The sequence below is a fragment of the Podarcis tiliguerta genome, assembly GCF_965153285.1.
Source record: "Podarcis tiliguerta genome assembly, chromosome: 13".
Lineage (NCBI taxonomy): Eukaryota > Metazoa > Chordata > Lepidosauria > Squamata > Lacertidae > Podarcis > Podarcis tiliguerta.
In genome coordinates, this window is record NC_139546.1 from 24,331,034 (window position 1) to 24,348,695 (window position 17,662).

Below are 17,662 nucleotides of genomic sequence, written 5' to 3' on the forward strand. Positions count from 1 at the left end.
TTCAGGTGCAGTATCTGGAAAACTGCAAAGAATGCCATGACTTAGGCCCCTCCAGAGGTCCTTTTCATTGTGCAGCCACAATATTTTAGAATCATAGAGTTGTAGAGTTGGAAGGGACCCCCGTGGTCATCTAGTCCAACCCCCTACAATGCAGAAATCTTGCACCCAACACACGACCCTGGGATTAACAGGTACCTCGCACCATTCTTCTGCATCCGGCCAATCCATGATTCTTTGAACCTCCATAAACTGCTTTAAAATCACTTTAAGCCTGCAATTGTTCTTTTGAAGCCCTAACTTGCCTGCTCTATACCGGCACCAAATACAGTGGTACCTCGGGTTAAGAACTTAATTCATTCCACAGGTCTGTTCTTAACCTGAAACTGTTCTTAACCTGAGGTACCACTTTGGCTAATGGGGCCTCCCGCTGCTACCGTGCAATTTCTGTTCTCATCCTGAGGTAAAGTTCTTAATCCGAGGTACTATTTCTGGGTTAGCAGAGTCTGTAACCTGAAGCGTCTGTAACCTGAAGCGTATGTAACCCGAGGTCAAATGAAAAAGCCTTGTGGGCCAAATCTGGCCCACAGGCTGAAGGCTCCCCACCTCTGTTTTAAAACGTCTCCTGGTTTCCTCTTCTATGTCTCACCCCCTTCCTGGACTCTCAAGGGATTTGCTGAGACAGGAAATGGATCCATGAGAAATTCACAGTTAAGCTGACAGTGCGTGCTGAGCCAAATGCATCACCAATTTAAGGAAATAGCTCCTGCACATAAAAATCTAGCAATTGGGGAGAAGGTTAGGTTCAACCCATCTCTCCAATACAGTTGTACCTTGGAGGTCGAACGGAATCTGTTCGGGAAGTCTGTTCGAGTTCCAAAATATTTGGAAACCGAAGCACGGCTTCTGATTGGCTGCAGGGCGGCTTTCAACAGAACATTAAAAACAGAACAAACCTTAAAAGCGCCCCTAAACAGGGCAACTTTTGTTACAACTTTTTAGCACCTGCTCATTTTGGGAACTTGAAAGTTGGAAAATTCAACAATAAGGCAGCTTCCCACACCCCTCGCCTCGAGACAGCACAAAATAAGGTCTAATCAGTGGTTGTCATGGACTGGCAGAGGAGTGGGAGGCAATAGCTGGGGTACCCCAAGGGAACCCCCAGGGTTCTTCCCAGAAGAAGGCTCAGAGTCAGTGGTTTGGTGGTAGGTAGGATGACTATAAATGGCCAGAGGGCAAAGATGGAGCGAATGGGCAGGAGGAGGTGTCAGAAGCTGAAGAGGTAACAGGGTTTAGTGAGCAGGAAGAGGCTGTGGCAGAGAGCAGTCTAGAGAGCAGTCTAGACTCAGAGACAGCAATGAGTCAGGCTGCTGAAGAAGCCAGGGAAACTCTTCCTCCTGCTGTGACCTGTTCCCTTTCCTTCTGGTCTCGAAGAACACACAGAAAAATGAAGAGGGCAGACCAAAGAGAGACAGGACAAGGAAGCCTTAGGCTGCTGGACAGTGACCTGGGGGAGGAGTTTTAGAGAGCAGCTGGACGATGGGGGCCTTCAGTCCTTGCAAGCGCCTCATTGGTGCAAGGCCTACTGCAAGAGTTGCTGTGATCACTAGGCCTGCACTGTTTTGGTTTCTTTGAACAACGACTTCACGGATTATTCGGCCCTTTGCTGAATTTTGCAATACAGTTTGCAGCTTGGAAAAGGCACCAAACATCAAGATGATAAAAAAAAAAATTAGCTAGCCAAGAGTGGGGGGAAAAATTATAGAATACCTTAAAGACCACTGTAGATATTTAAAAATGTTAGCAGGATTGTTATAACACTTATAATGATTTAAGGTAAAAAAAGGAGATAAAATGGATTAGAAAAATGTAATTAGATACAGTGGGGGGAGTCTGGGGGTCAAAGTAATCCTAGATGTCTAGAAATTTAAAATGTTTTAAATGGATAATAATATTGTTTTTTAAAAAATGAAAAATAAAATATTTTTTTTAAAAGTAAAAGGTACCAAACTGCATATTTAAGGATAAATATATATTTATAAAAGCATACATGAAATATCTGTCTAAATGTATTTTTAGTACAAAATACGTAATTAGAGTTTGAACATGAATGTCCATGTGCATTCTTAACCCCCCCCCCAATACATAGATTGCTGTGGAAACAGGATGGAACAGATTTATGAATGAATTGCATGTGAAACTGACCCGGACCTGAAATAGACTGATCTGCCCATCCCTGTTTTCCCCCTTTATCTTCTTGCAGAGCTCTGAGCTGGCAAATAGATGCTTAAGGTGGAGCACGGTTAGAGTCATAGCAATCCAACGGTATGATGTGTACTTTCATTGTGCGTACATGCAATTGGCCGTTCCAGTGGAATGACATAACTGGATGCGGCTAATTCAGCAGTGGATTTGCACAACAAGCAGCAGCTTGCAAGATCATTCATATCCACTGGGTAGCCCCAGACTTGAGATTTGTGTGTGTGAGATCATAGCCATTGCAGTTCACTTATTGTCAGGGCTGGACTGAGGAGGAATGGTGGGTACCGCCTCCCCCTTCTCCTGAACCTTCCTGAGAACAGGAGGACCGTATAGATTTAGAACAGTGGTTTGCAGAAGGACATAGTTCAGAGGCTGCAGAGGGGAGAAGCTGGGAAATATTGGGAGAGGAAGAAGAAGAAGAAGCACCAGGGGAGAGACAGCTGACAGACTCAGTGTCCTTCGAAAGCATTCCGGACCCCCCCCTCTCCCAGGACCAGGCAGGGATTGAGGGTATTAGAACAGAGAGCTCAGAGGCAGAAGGTCCAGATTAGCTGATAGAATAGGGACAATGTAGAGCAACGCCATTACAGTGGTACCTCGGGTTACATACACTTCAGGTTACAGACTCTGCTAACCCAGAAATAGTACCTCGGGTTAAAAACTTTGCTTCAGGATGAGAACAGAAATTGTGCTCTGATGGTGCGGCGGCAGCGGGAGGCCCCATTAGCTAAAGTGGTACCTCAGGTTAAGAACAGTTTCAGGTTATGAACGGACCTCCAGAACGAATTAAGTTCTTAACCTGAGGTACCTCTGTATAGAGAGAGAGACTGCATTTCTTTGTCTCTCGCTGTGATTATTGAATAAACTAACTGGTAAAAACTCTTCTTTGTTTTGCTCTGCTTCTTTGCTGATACCGTGGGAGGGATAGAATTCCCTGAAGCCTGACGCTTGTGCAACCTTTTAAAGACGTTTTTACCCTCATGAAGCTGGACATATTAATGCTCCTAGAACTTCAAATTAATCATCAAGAAACTTAGTGATACCATGGGAGGCCCCATTAGCTAAAGTGGTACCTTTTTATATATATAAAATTTTTCTTAAGTTTTCTGTTTTATAATTTAAAATATTCATTTAACCAAGACTTCCTTTCTTCTCCTTCCATGGTTCATTTTGCATAACATCAATCCCTGCATATTTTAAATAAACCAAGCCATTCAGTAGTTCATTATTACATCCATCAAAACTTATGCTGTTGAATTTATCTTAATGCAGCCAACGTTTTCAAGTGTACACAGTCCCCCCCCATATATTCAATAAACATTGTCCAGTTTTCTTTAAATGTTATGTTCTTGTTCTCTTATTCTATATGTTAGATCTGCAAGCTGCGCATATCCTATCAGTTTAAGTTGGGAACTCATTTGTTTTCCATTTTTGAGCTGACAAAACATGGGCCACTAAGGCTGGGGGGCATCCTCTGCCCAGGCCCCTGTGGGGCAGCAGGATGAGGCTCCTTTCTTTGGGGCAGGGGGTGGGGCAGCTCAGAGACCAGGGATGGCAGCAGTGGCTGCCCAGAGGACTCCCAAGGAGAGGGGAGCGGAGAGGAAGATGAGGGAACACACTCCACAATGGAGGGTGTTCAAAAAGGGGAGAGGGGCTGCTGGCTCTGAAGGCAAGGGGTGACATAACTGGGTCCCTGAACCCCACAGGGGTGCCTCAGAAAGAAGATAGTTGGTCAAGGGAGCTGTGGACTCAAAAAGGTTTAAAACCTCTGGTCTAGGGGACACTTGGTTGCAAATGTAGGTTTACTGCTGCACAGTGTGTGAAATGGCTCTCAGGAATATATTGGTATCACTAGGACTAAAGAAAGAAAGAGAGGGAGAGCGGGCGGACGGGAGAAACATAAGTTCAGAGCAACTTAATTTCTCTCTATTCTCTCCATGCTCCTAGCTTAAGGTTACCATATTTTTTCCAATGAATCCAGGGACACTTTTCAACTTCAATGGATTTTGTATGGGGACTGATTTGTAAATCCGGGGACTGTCCCCGGGAAACGGCGACACCTGGTAACCTTATCCTAGCATTTAGTTTGTAAGCTCACTGGGGCTGAGACCTATTTATTGATCTGGGCCAAGCTAATGCTGGATGCTGTGGCATCTGGAGAACCAGGGGGGGGTGGGAGAGTTCCAAACTCAGACAGGGCTAAACATGGATGGGCAACCTGTTCTCTTCAGATGTCGTTGAACTCTACCTCTCGCAAGCCAGCATGGCCAATGGTCAGGGATGATGGCATTTGTGGTCCAGCAATATTTAGAAGGTGGAAGGGTGTCACCTCTCCAGAGCAAAATGGTGGGGGCAGAAATTTGATGCAGTTCACATTTAAAACTGAATTTATCAAATTTGCACTTTCTGAACGAATATAAGAACCTAAACAGCCATCTTTCAAAATTTGCGCTTATCCAAAGTCTGTGGTGTAGTTCTCCAACCTATGTTCACAAATATGCAGCTTTTGGGGGAAAGTGTGCATAAAAATGTGTCGATTAGTCAAAACTGCATATGAAATTTGCACTAAGATATATATTTGCTGCAAAAAATTAAGACTGGAAAAATGAGAAACCAAGAGAACCAATACTGGCAGATTCTGCTATCCCTACAGGGCCGGGGGCAATCTGCAAGAAAGAGAGGGCAGATGGGAGGGTACTTAAACCTTACCCTCCAAGTCATTCTTTTCTATACTCCCTTCAAATGACAAACACACATCTGGGAGCCCTAACTTTGCAGGATTGTTGGGTGTGTGTGTCTTACATAAGATGGGGGAGAACCAAGTACCGTGAGCTCCTTGGGGAAAGAAAGGTGGGTTAGAAATGATGATGATGATCCACTAGAGCAGCGTTTACAAATTTGGGTCTTCAGCTGTTTTTGGACTACAGTTCCCATCATCCCTGACCACAGGTCTTGTTAGCTAGGGATGATGGGAGTTGTAGTCCAAAAACAACTGGAGACCCATGTCTGGAAAACCCTGAAGTAGAGGTTCTGGGGGTGTCCTCTGTTGATGCCTGCATGTAACTAAACCTCTGCAACAAGGACGCTGTGATGGAAGATAAGCTTTGTTTGCTGTCTAGCCCTGAGATTTTCAGTTCCCGGCCAAGCGAAGTCTTGCCAGCAGACCTATCCTTCCACTTGGTCATTGGTTATACGCTCTTAAGAGTCTTTGGCTGAACCCTGCTTTATAGACAGAGTCCACACACTCCACATTCCAGAAGGTGCTGAAGGATATGGGTGCTTAGGAAAGACTCAGTAGAGGGAGCCAAGAAAAACACGAGAAAGGCAGAATGCCCTGACTTTTCAGAAAGACATCAGGGCGGAGTCTCCAAATACTTTATTCTTTCTTACTTGCATTCCATAGCCTTCCTGGTACTGAAACCCTTTTAAAAAAAGATATAGCCTTGGGTGGAAGAGCCACCTTGGCTGAGTAACAGCTGACAATTTCTTTTCGGAAACAAAAGAAGGAACGGTTCAATAAAAAGAAAAGTCCTCCCTCTGGAATGTGACATAGGCATGAATAAACGCAGGGAGGAAAAGGATTGTTTGGGAAGTTGGCTTGGATGCCCGGGGTGATGAAACCTTCAGGGAATGGAAAAGAGAGGAGAGCAACCCCCACCCACCCACGCCACTCCTTGTGGCAACGCCTCCATCTCAGATATAAGAGGAGAATACAGACAAGCTCTCTCCAGCCTTTTAGAACGTAGTCAGAACATTTCTCTTGGGTGTCTCCATTTCCTGGCAGCCATGGCCACCGCCTACAGGCAATACACCTCTTCCTCCTCGATGAAGGGGTCTTCCTTTGCTGGGGGTTCCTCCCGGCTTTCCTCCATCCATATGGGCGGAGGATACAGAGCCCCGAGCATCCATGGCGGAGCTGGTGGCATCTCCATCTCTTCCTCTCGCTATGTCTCTGGGGTAGGCAGTGCCCTCGGTGGTGGCTATGGGGTAGGCAGTGCCCTTGGTGGCGGCTATGGGGGCAGCTTCTGCAGCAGCAGCCTTGGTGGTGGCTTTGGTGGAGGCTATGGTGGAAGCTTTGTCGCTGGCGGCGGCGATGTCCTTCTGGGTGGAGGCGAGAAGGAAACCATGCAGAACCTGAACGACCGCCTGGCTAACTACCTGGACAAGGTGCGGGCGCTGGAGGAAGCCAACACCGAGCTGGAGGTCAAGATCAAGGAGTGGCACATGAAGCAGGGACCAGGTCCAGAGCGTGACTACAGCCCATACTTCAGGACCATCGAGGATCTGCGGAGCAAGGTAAATGGCAAACCAGAGAGCCTTTAGAACCATTGAATTGTAGAGTTGGGTCGTCTAGAGCAATGCAATGGTGTAAAAACAGTTAAGAAAAGAAGAGTAAGGTAGCTGAAAAAAGAATGGATGCTCAAGGGATCCTTGAGCCCAACAATAAGGGCTTCCCACGCTGCTGGGTTGCAAACCTAAGCATGGCTATTAAGGCATTTGAACCCTTTCCACTAGTTTCTGGCTTAAGCCCGTATGCATGTGTCGCTGTTACAGAGCCCAGAACGACTTGTGACAATGCAGCTACGACCATTCGCCTTGCACATAAGAAGAACAGCTATCTGCAATTCCTGTATGAAACTGGGGTGCAATGGAGAGTTTTCTGCTTGCTGTGGGAAGTGGGGGTTCAGATCTCTAGAGTGCTCACATTTTAGGGCTTCTCACACATTATGTGGCCAAGTGTGTTATCATCCGGATGCTTCTTAGGAAGCTGCAACAAATCCTTATCCTGTCATCTGCCCCAAATAATGCTCATGTTTCCATATATATCCTTCTCTCATTTACACACTACATTTTTAAAAATTATTGCATGCTTAAATAATCTTAGGGGTACAAATGGATTCTTACTCAGAGGTGTGGATCTCCTGAACTTAAGCTATGTCGTGCAATTGAGATATGTTACCTAAGTTAGATAGTGGTATAAGCCTTCTAAATGTAGGGCACAGAGGAATGTAGGAAGATGCCTTATACCAAGTCAGACCATTGGTCCATCTAGCTCAGTATTGTCTTCACTGACTGGCAGTAACACTCTACGGGATTTGGTGGGGAGTCTTTCATAGCCCTACCTGGAGATGTTGGTGATTGAACCTGGGACCTTCTGCATGCAAAGCAGATGCTCTACCCACTGAGCTATGGCCCTTCCCCATTTTCCTGCCCATCATGGGGAGGGGCAAGAAGGGCATCCTGATTTCTGGTCTGCCAGTGAGACATTTGTAGAGTCAACTCAAATGAACCAACAGCTGAGAGGTTTCCTCCAGAACACATCATATCTAATCCTTTTGATTAAGATTCTGATTAAAACAACAACCCCATATAACCTTCAGGGAAATGAAAGTTCACAGAACGACCAAGCTGGAAGAGGTCTTGTAGGCCATCTAGTCCAACCCCCTTCTTGATGCAGGAAATCCAGTTAGTGCATCCCCAACAGATGGCTGTTCTCCAACCTCTGCTTCAAGCCTACCCACTCCTAAGTCCAGGGCACCAATGAGGTGACCTTCCAGATGTGGTTGGACTCCAACTCCCATCATCCTGACCAAGGGCCATGCTGGCTGGGTGGGGGAGTGGATGGGAGCTGGAGTCCAGCAATGTCCAGAGGACACAATGTTGGCTATCCCTGTCCTGGGTAAACAGCACCATAGTCTAACTGCTTGTAACTTCAAGAGGTTTCTCCTAATGGTCAACTGAGATCTATGCTCTTGCGGCTTAAAACCATTAGATCTAGTTCTTCCTTTTAAAGAAGCAGATAACAACTTCTTCTTCTTCTTCTTCTTCTTCTTCGCCCTCATCTATGTATCAACCCATTAGGTACTTGAAGTGCTGCTCAGCTGCTTTAGAAAAACCGGCTGTGAGACAGGTGCACACCTGACATGTAAAGTACACCCAAGGTCCATTTAAAGCACACGGCTTTCCCCAAAGAATCCTGGGAACTGTAGTTTCTCCATGATTCCTAGTTCCCTTAACAATTTCCAGGATTCCTTGGGGCAAGTTGGGTGTGCTTTACATCTCTGGTGTGGACCCACAGTTTCTAAAACCCTTGGTCTCTAATTATTTTAAGAGTGAAGGGCGTGGACTGATGGAGGGATGGAACTGGATTAATTTCCAGTTGAGCTAATCCCTAGGAGGATGACAACCGCAAGAGAAAGCTACCAGCTAGAGCGCATGGCTGCAGGGCACCACTTCAGGTGCACCCAAAAGGAATACAAGGGCCGTGAGTGATGTCTGTGATGACAGGACCCTGGGCTTGTGGATGCGCGGCGGATATGACTTGCGTTCCAAGTATGCGCTCCCTCTGCCAAGTTGCTCAGATAATGGAGGGGCTGGAAGCACCCCGGGGCAGGGAGAGGAGAGCTCTCTGACGCAGCTCACCCTTTTGTCTAGTGTCGCAGTAACAGGGCGATGAGAAGGCGCAGGAGCAACGGTTTTTCACTGGACCGAAACGAGAGATTAGGAGAGCTCTTTGAAGAGCAAACTGGCTAAATAAAACAAATGCAAGCCTGCTCATTTCCACCTTCCACAACGACCCTGTCAAGTAAGCTGCATTTCACCAGGGGGGCCAGGACCAGGACCTGGGAAACTAGGGTTCAAATCCCCACTTGGTAATGAAGCTTGGACCAGTCACTGCCTTTCAGCCAAATCTACCTCACAGGGATGTTGTGGGGGTTAAGTGAAGAGGGGAACCATGTGAGCTACCTTGAGTTCCTTGGAGGAAAAAAAAAAGATGGGATATAAACGTAATAAAATAGATGATGTGTGGAACTTCAGCAGTTCTGTGCTGCCATGCCAGCTACACCAGCTGAGACTTCCTCTTCTGCATGAGTATCCTGCCCCCTTTCTATCTGCCCACCCTGCATTTTACAGATGAGGAGCTGACAGCACAATCCTATATGCTTCTACTCAGAAGTACATCCCATTGAGTTCAGTGGCACTTACCCTTGTGCAAATGAGTATCCAAATGCAGCCTGAGTTTGAAAGAGGCCTCACCTAAACAATTGTAACAGAGGACCTTTTTGTAAAAAAGATGTAATGCAGCAGAAAAGATATAATTCAGTAGAAAAGGTTTGAGGAAAAACACTGTGGAGAAGTCAACTGAGGGTGGGAATTAACTCAGGAAACAATGTAATTATTTGATTTGAAGGGCATGGTGAAAATGTTTTGTGTGTGTCTGTCTATCATCTATCTATCTATCTATCTATCTATCTATCTATCTATCATCTATCTATCTATCTATCTATCTATCTATCTATATCATCTATCTATCTATCATCTATCTCTATCTATCTATCTATCATCTATCTCTATCATCTATCTATCATCTATCTATCTATCTATCTATCTATCTATCTATCTATCTATCATCATCTATCTATCTAATCTATCTATCAACTATCATCTATCTATCTATGGTATCTACTATCTATCTATCAATTATCTATCTATCATCTATCTATCTATCATCTATCTATCCATTGCTTGATCTACTGATGTCTTTCCTTGAAAATGGCACCTAATAAGGAGCAGCCGATGGATAACAACATAAGAGAACAAGTGCCTTCCTTGCTTGGCAGCAGATTTTGCCAATCTGGCAATTTCCAGACATCATGACTCTGCTATCTAGGGCTGATGGGAGTTGTAGTTCATAACAGTTGGCAAGCAGCAGGTTGGCAAGGGCTGATTTCCAGTTTCCTCATGTTTATCATAATCCATTTGGGTAATAATAATAATAATAATAATAATAATAATAATAATAACAATAATAATAATAATTTACACCCCACCCATCTGGTTGGGTTTCCCCAGCCACTCTGGGTGGCTCCCAACATAATAATAATAATAATAATAATAATAATAATAATAATAATACTAACCAGGCAATAAAACATCAAATATTAAAAACTTCCCTAAACAGGGTTGCCTTCAGATGTCTTCTAAAAGTCAGCTGGTTGTTTATTTCCTTGACATCTGATGGGAGGGTGTTCCACAGGGATTAGTAGGGATTGCTATTAATATGGTCAACCCAATAGTGGCAGTGGTGGGTAGAGTAAGCCTGTTGGATAGATCATAGAATCATAGAATTGTAGGGTTGGATGGGACCCTGAGGATCATCCAGTCCAACCCCCTGCAAGCTGTCCCATATGCAGATAGAACCTGCAACCTTGACATTATCAGCACCCCACTCCAGCCAGCTGAGCTATCCAGGCTGACCTGATGCATGTTAACTTGGTGCCATGAACTGCCATTCTAACTGCCACCCTAGCCATCACTTAATGCCTGCTCTCGTCCTGTATACTTAAGAGAGTACATAATTCAGACAAGCCTCTTTAAGACTTCTCTTTAAGACTACTTGTTCTTTCCCCAGATATTGGCTGCCACTGTTGACAATGCTGGCATCGTCCTGCAGATTGACAATGCCCGCCTGGCAGCCGATGACTTCAGAACCAAGTAAGTTGTGCTTCCGCAGAATATGTATGAACCATGAGCAGGTGGAATAAACATTTCATTTGGAGAACGGTCTCCAATCTATGGCTCCCTGGACTGATGAAGTTGCTTCATCCATATTAAGCACTGGCGCTAGGATTCAAATTGGCCAACAGATTCCAAGGCAGATCTAAAAACCACTCAACAAGTTGGAGCAAGGAAAGAAAAATTAGGTTTAGAAACACAGAGTTTGGTCCAGAACACAAGCAAGGTGTAATTAGCAGGCTGGATTAGGAAGCCAACAAACAAGGCTGGATAATCTGACATCTCATATATCAGGAAACTTAACTGAAGGCCTGTCATGAACAACTAGTCTGAAAAAGCAAATACCGTATTTTTCTGTGTATAAGACGTCCCCTATTTTGGGGGACTAAATTTAAAGAAAATGAGGGGAGATGGCCCAAGGTTGTTGAGCTTTTTTAGGGGGAATTGCACTCCATCACCCCAGAGGGGCCGTTGCTGGGGGTTGGCAAAGGGGGCAGCCGCTCCCCCCCATGATGCTCCCTAGACCGTGCACCTCCCTCAGCGGCATGTGGGGGAGTTGCGTGTCCACCAACCAGCTGGCTGGTGGCGTACAGCTCCCCCCCCCACTATCCGTGTATAGGATGACCCCAGTTTTCTGACATGATTTTTGAGCCAAAAAACCTTGTCTAATACATGGAAAAATACAGTAAGCAAAACTATGTGGAACAAAACAAAACAAAAAATATGAAAAGGGCATATCTTTTATTTGTCCTTTTTTCTGCTTCCAGGTTTGAGACAGAGCAAGCTATGCGCATGAACGTGGAGGCTGACATCAATGGGCTGCGCAGAGTCTTGGATGAGCTTACCCTGTCCAGGGCAGACCTGGAGATGCAGATTGAGAACCTGAAGGAGGAGCTGGCTTATCTCAGGAAGAACCATGAAGAGGTAAGAGGCAAAGCTGCCATGAACCTGTATCGCATGGCCAGCGGCAAGTAAAGCATCCTACGCTTGCTGGCTTCAGTCCCATAACCAACCAGTCATGTGCCTGTACTGCCATGCTCAAGATCTGGTCTTTGGACTGCCAGGACAAACCCTCATTTAGGGTGGCCTTTGATGGTGTGCAGAAAGTCTAATTCATAGCAGTCGATCAGCTGGTCAAAGCCTGCTTGCTAGCCACCAAGACAGAGTCTGTCTTTAAAGGACCATGGCTCTGTTCAGTGGTGGAGTATATGCTTTGCATTCAAAAGGTGCCCTGCTAAACCCAGGAGAGCTGCTTCCAGTTGTTTTGGGAGAAATGGACAATTTGGACAAGTAGGCTAATCTGCCATAAGGCACTTTTCTATGTGGTTTTGGACTCCCATGCCACAGCTGGAACAGATAAGCAAATAAACATTCTTTCTTTTTTATTAAGAATGTTCAGAATACATTACAATAAAAAACAAACTGATCTAAACAATTTTTAAAAAAAGAAAGTAAAAATAGAATGCAGAGTCCTCTCACAGGTAGATCTTAACTCTTGTCCCATACAGAAAAAGGTGAACCCTCTCAGCTCTCACCTGGGACCTTCCTTTTCTTCTCCCAACCTCCCACCCTGGGAGAACTTCCCTTCCCTGCATCTCACACAGGGTCCTTCACCAATCATCCATCAGCTTCATCTGCGTGCAATTCCCTCCTTAACCCAGAGTAGAGGACAAAAAACAAAACAGAAACAAAGCAAATAAACTTTCCATGTTTCCCTCTCTTTCCAGGAAATGGCTGTCCTCCGAAGCCAGATGGGTGGTGAGATCTCAGTGGAAATGGACGCTGCTCCTGGAGTGGATCTGACCAAGATCCTGGCGGAGATGCGTGAGCAGTACGAGCACCTGGCAGAGAAGAACCGCAAGGATGCTGAGCAGTGGTTCTTCAGCAAGGTGGGACTTCCTCTCAGGAAAAAAAAGAGTGCCACAGGTTCTCAAATGGATACTCGGTGCTCTGAGTTTCATGTGAGCAACATGTGTTCTCCTTTTGCTTGCAGACCGAAGAGCTGAACCGCGAAGTTGCCATCCACACAGAGCAGCTGCAGAGCGGCAAGTCGGAGATCACAGAACTGAGGCGGAGTGTCCAAAGCTTGGAGATAGAGCTGCAGACTCAACTCAGCACGGTAAGGGGGAACGTGGAACTGGGGAGGATGATGAGTCTCTGAAAGTCCCCTTGGCTCTATCTTGGTGACACAGTCCAAGAAGTAGGACCTTTTCATTTGAATGATTTGCAGTGTGTTTCTGGCCATTGCGTAACAATGCCCACCTCCCCTCTTTTGGACAATATCATTAGAGTGCGATTTTGCTTTTGACTGAGACACACAGGGCTCAAAAGTGAACTGTGCTTAAATCCCATTGAACTCAATGGGATAGGTTGGTGGTGACAAATGGTGCAATCCTACATATGTCTATTGAGCCCATTAAATTAAATAGGACTTGAAGTGTGCAGCCTATATACACTACACTGTATCAGATTGCAGTCTTTGCGTTCCTTGGGTGAGAAAGTCAGAGGTGTGGCACTGAGAAGCGATGGAGCAAGCTGTCCTGCTGCTCTTGTCTCATAGCCTAGAGGCTCTGCAAAAATTTAACATGGGATGATTAAAATGTGGTTTCGTGGCTAGTTTGTCAGACTCGGACCAGGGAGACCAGATCCCCATGCGGTCATGAAGTTCACTAGGTGACCTTGGACCAGTCACCATCTCTTATCCCACTGTATTTCACGAGGATGAAATGTGTGATTGAGTGAGTGAGTGAGTGAAGCTACTTTAAACTTCTTGGGTGAAATATGAATGCAACAACAAGTTGTGTATCTATTTCCAGAGTGGTAGCTGGGTAACTCTTGTGCAAAAAAACAACAACCTAGATTCTTGTGGCACCTTAAAGACTAACAAATTTTTATCACGGCATAAGCATTTGTGGACATGCATCTGGTTGGCCACTGTGATAGCAGGATGTTGGAACAGAGAGACCTTTGGCCTGATCCAGCAGGCTCCATAACCCAAAGCTATTTGCTGATTGGACACCTGCATTTATCTAAGGACTTTAGATGTTATTCCTGATTTGACAAATCTGACAATGTTAGTTTCTGTCACTTTCTCATTTTTCCAATCTTAAATCCAGTTCTCCACATCTCAGTAGTAATGTGCCGGGGTTTTAGAATTTTCATTTTAATTCTTCCTGATAAACACATTTTTATATGGACTTTTTTTTTTTTACAAGCAACATCCTTCAACATAATGAATTTTACGGAAATTTCCTCTAATATATGCATATTATTTGGTTAGGAAGCTGCACCACAAAATTTAGAAAAGTGCAAATTTTGAAGGATAGTTGTGTTTTGGTTTGCAAACCAAAATCAATTTCCCTCCATCCCTCCTTGAAATATTTCATGAAACCTGTTAAGTTGTGGGTGAACATATCAGACGACACAGCGATTCTTCAAACAGCTCTTGTTTATTCACAGGCCAGAACAGAACTGAACTGAAGGGTTCAGTCAGCCTGCTTATATAGAGCTCCATTACAACGTAACTGTAACAATTTTCTAAAACTATCCAATCACTGAACGTAACTTTCGACCCCTTATTTGCATAACTATCTACACTATCCCCCTGCTGGCCCAGGGTGAGAACTTCAGTACATAACAAAACCAGCGTGCAGCCCACTACTGTCATTGTTAGATACCTGATAATCTTCCAAAGTTCTCAAAGCAATGAATGTGACCCTCCTCTCAATTCTCTTCCCCCCAGAAAGCAGCACTGGAAGCCACCCTGGCAGATACAGAGTCTCGCTATGGCTCCCAGCTTGCCCAGATGCAGGTTATGATCAGCAGCATGGAGGAGCAGCTGGCTGAGCTGAGGTGCGACATGGAGCGCCAGAACCACGAATACAAGATCCTTCTCGATGTCAAGACCCGCCTGGAACAGGAGATCGCCACCTATCGCCGCCTGTTGGAGGGAGAGGAAGCCCAGTATGTATAAAGATGGGCTGGGATGGCGCTGCTGGGAGGGATAGCAAGAAGGGAGTTCTAAAACAGCTCACATGGAGCAAAACAGGGAGGTTCCTTCAATATCTTAAAAGGCAATTTTATCCAGATTTTGGTGGTGCTGGCATAAATAGATCCATTCATTATTTGATTATCTAATCAACGAACAACACTGTAATTGGTACGCAGCCCTGTTTCCATATTTAAGAGCTATTTTTAGGATTTCTCTTTTTTTTCCACATTGAAATTTCATTATGTATTCTAGAAAAGCAGTCTGCATTTCTAACTTGGCCATGTTTCTCCTTTTCTTACAGCATCAGTTCCCAGTACAATGCAGCTGTGTCTGCAAGAGATGGTAAGAAAGCATGCCAACTAAAAAAAGTTCAATTCTCAGATTCTGGGGGAAATATAGGAGAACCTTTCAAGAGGCCCTGACTTGTCCCATTTTTAGCCAAACCCAGTAGCCTTCTAAAAACAGTAGCTGATGGACCACCACAAATGGTAAGGAGATGGCAAGGAGATAATCTGAACACTGCGACCCTTCATCTTGTGTGATGTTAGCTGCTGCCACTGCTAAGTGAGTCAGGATGAAGGTATCTCTGTGCATCAAAGAATGCTGTTCACCGACATCACCATCTTGGATTGCAGTGTTACTATCACCCTTGGCCAGAATCCTGAGCAGATTTCAGATTTCTGAAAAACATTATGATGCTTTCCTAAACGCACTTACTGGGAGTAAAGCTGTGCACACATTATACATTTAAAGCACATTTGAAAATCATTCTTTCCCTCAAAAAGTTCTGGGCACTCTAGTTTACCCCCATTGAATTGCAATCCCTAGCAACCACTTAACGAACTACAGTGCCCAGAATTCTTCGAGGAGAGAATGTGCTTCAAATGTATAAAGTGTGTGCAGCCATAGTCACGCTGAACTCACTGAACTCTGAGCAAACATGCCTAGGACTGCGCTATTAATGACATCCCAGCCCACACAATTCCTGTTTTCCCCAACAATTCCAAGTAGATAAGAGGAAAGTAGATGAGGTACTCATCTCTGCTATTCTGACAGGGCACAGACGGGGAGTGGGTGCTCTTCCAGGTGTTGTTGGACTCCAACTCCCATCAGCCCCAGTCAGGATGGCCAATGGTCAAGGCTGACAGGTGTTCAGCAACATTTGGGGGTGACCCACAGGTTTCCCATCCCTGTAAGACATCCTACTTTTGTCTCTCAACTACATATATTTTGCAAACTGCTTTGAGGTTGTTGTGTTTTTTTACAATCAAGTGGTGTGTGAGACAAGTTATGAAATAATATCAGGAGCAACTTCCTGGGGTCTTCTGTATGTGGAAATGGAAACATTAACCAGTCTGCTCACAGGCCTAGAAAGCAACAGAAGCCTTCCAGCATTCCTTAGTCCTTCCCTCAAGGCCTGATTGGCTCCCAGCTCAGCCTCCCAGTTGGCTGAGGACCCTATATAAGCTTCTCAGGTCCTCTCACCTCCTGATTATTATGTTTTTGAGATGGAGTTATCTGGTGAAGTTATGAAACATCTGAAGGGGAAATAAACCCTCTCTCCAATTCTTCTCTTGCAGTGACAAAGACCTCACGTCAAGTCCGCATGATTGTCGAGGAGGTTGAAGATGGAAAGGTCGTCTCTTCTCGTGAGCAGGTCAAACAGTCCAGCTATTGAAAAGAACCTGCCATCAATAGTGCCCCAAGACTATAGTTCTGTGGATACAACTGAGAGAGTTTAACATCACAGAATCTTCATGCGTTCTGCAATATGCCTTCCTTTTTTTAATTAAAAAAAATAGTTATCAGCAAGTTTTCCAAATTAACAAAAACAACACATATTTTCTGTTATCTATGTGTGTGCAGCTTCCTTTGCATAAGGAAGAAAAAGCACACTGTTAGGTGACCTTTACAGTCAACTGCCTTGCTTGCTAATAGCTAATAAAGCATTATTTCCTATAAAACACGAGATCGTTTCATGGGTGTATATTTAGGGTTCTCAAAAATGTAATCATTGTGGGATTCCACGAGAAAGGATAAAATTGGGAAAGAACCAGTGTTTTTTATTGTAGAGAAAAACCAGATTTCAATAATTATTTTGGGGGTACAAAGATCTGTCTTTATTTAAAGCAATTTACACACAGGTCCTGCTATCCAAACACAAATTCTCTCTTTTTTAAAAAAATGATATTTATTGATTTTTCCAATAACATAACTACAAAACAAAACGTATACAAAAGAGAAAAGAGAATAAAAAATAAAAAGAGAAAGAAAAAATACAAAAACCCAAAAAAGTACATATAAAAAGAACCCTCTTCCCCACCCCACCAACACAAAAGTTTTCAAAAAACAAAAACAGAAACACTCAAACAAAACAAAGAAAAATTTCATTTTTCAAATTCCTTCTTTCTTAACTTGGTTCCTCAGCCTCCTCCCACCTCCCTCTTTGTATTCCAGTTATTAATCCAGTCAGCAAATTCCTTCCAACTTTCACTGCTTTTTCCAAACACAATTTCTCAGGAAATTGTTTGTTAGGTGAGTGTTTGTATAACGACTTGATGATTTCCATTAGTTCCTATTGGAATTTTTTTAATGCATTCCCAACCAAGGAATTTTGATCCCCAAATGATGAAAAAACCTGGGGAAACCCCTCTGAAACCTTGCAGAAGGCAAAAAAGTAAGCGGGAAAATGCTCTCATATTTGTGCAATCCCTCTCCCTCCCTGCTCCCTCTCATCATGGTTTTTGATGAAATGAAAGCCGCAGGCCAGCTAAAGACACAAAAAAGTAAGGCTTGTTTAACGCTGATAATCTGTTTACAGTACTATGTGCAGGTCTAGATGTTTGGGTATCTGAATCTGCAGTGTGTATAGCGAGGTTTGAGTACTAATTGCTC

The 17,662-nt window shown here is 44.3% G+C and overlaps 1 protein-coding gene across 2 annotated transcripts in view; it reads left to right on the plus strand.

Moving 5' to 3' along the window:
• LOC310661961 (keratin, type I cytoskeletal 14-like) overlaps window positions 1-16,733 on the plus strand; it is a 31,203-nt gene extending 14,470 nt beyond the window's left edge. The window contains exons 2-9 of one of the 2 annotated variants that reach the window (XM_083408698.1): window positions 6,221-6,555; window positions 10,673-10,755; window positions 11,544-11,700; window positions 12,504-12,665; window positions 12,770-12,895; window positions 14,519-14,739; window positions 15,069-15,109; window positions 16,348-16,733. In XM_083408698.1, coding sequence (XP_083264824.1) covers window positions 6,221-6,555; window positions 10,673-10,755; window positions 11,544-11,700; window positions 12,504-12,665; window positions 12,770-12,895; window positions 14,519-14,739; window positions 15,069-15,109; window positions 16,348-16,445 — 1,223 coding nt within the window. In that variant the 3' untranslated portion in view covers window positions 16,446-16,733. Of the gene's footprint in view, window positions 1-5,558; window positions 6,556-10,672; window positions 10,756-11,543; window positions 11,701-12,503; window positions 12,666-12,769; window positions 12,896-14,518; window positions 14,740-15,068; window positions 15,110-16,347 lie in introns of those variants that run through there. The other variant, XM_083408696.1, reaches the window with a different exon arrangement.
• The last annotated feature ends 929 nt before the right edge of the window (window positions 16,734-17,662 follow it).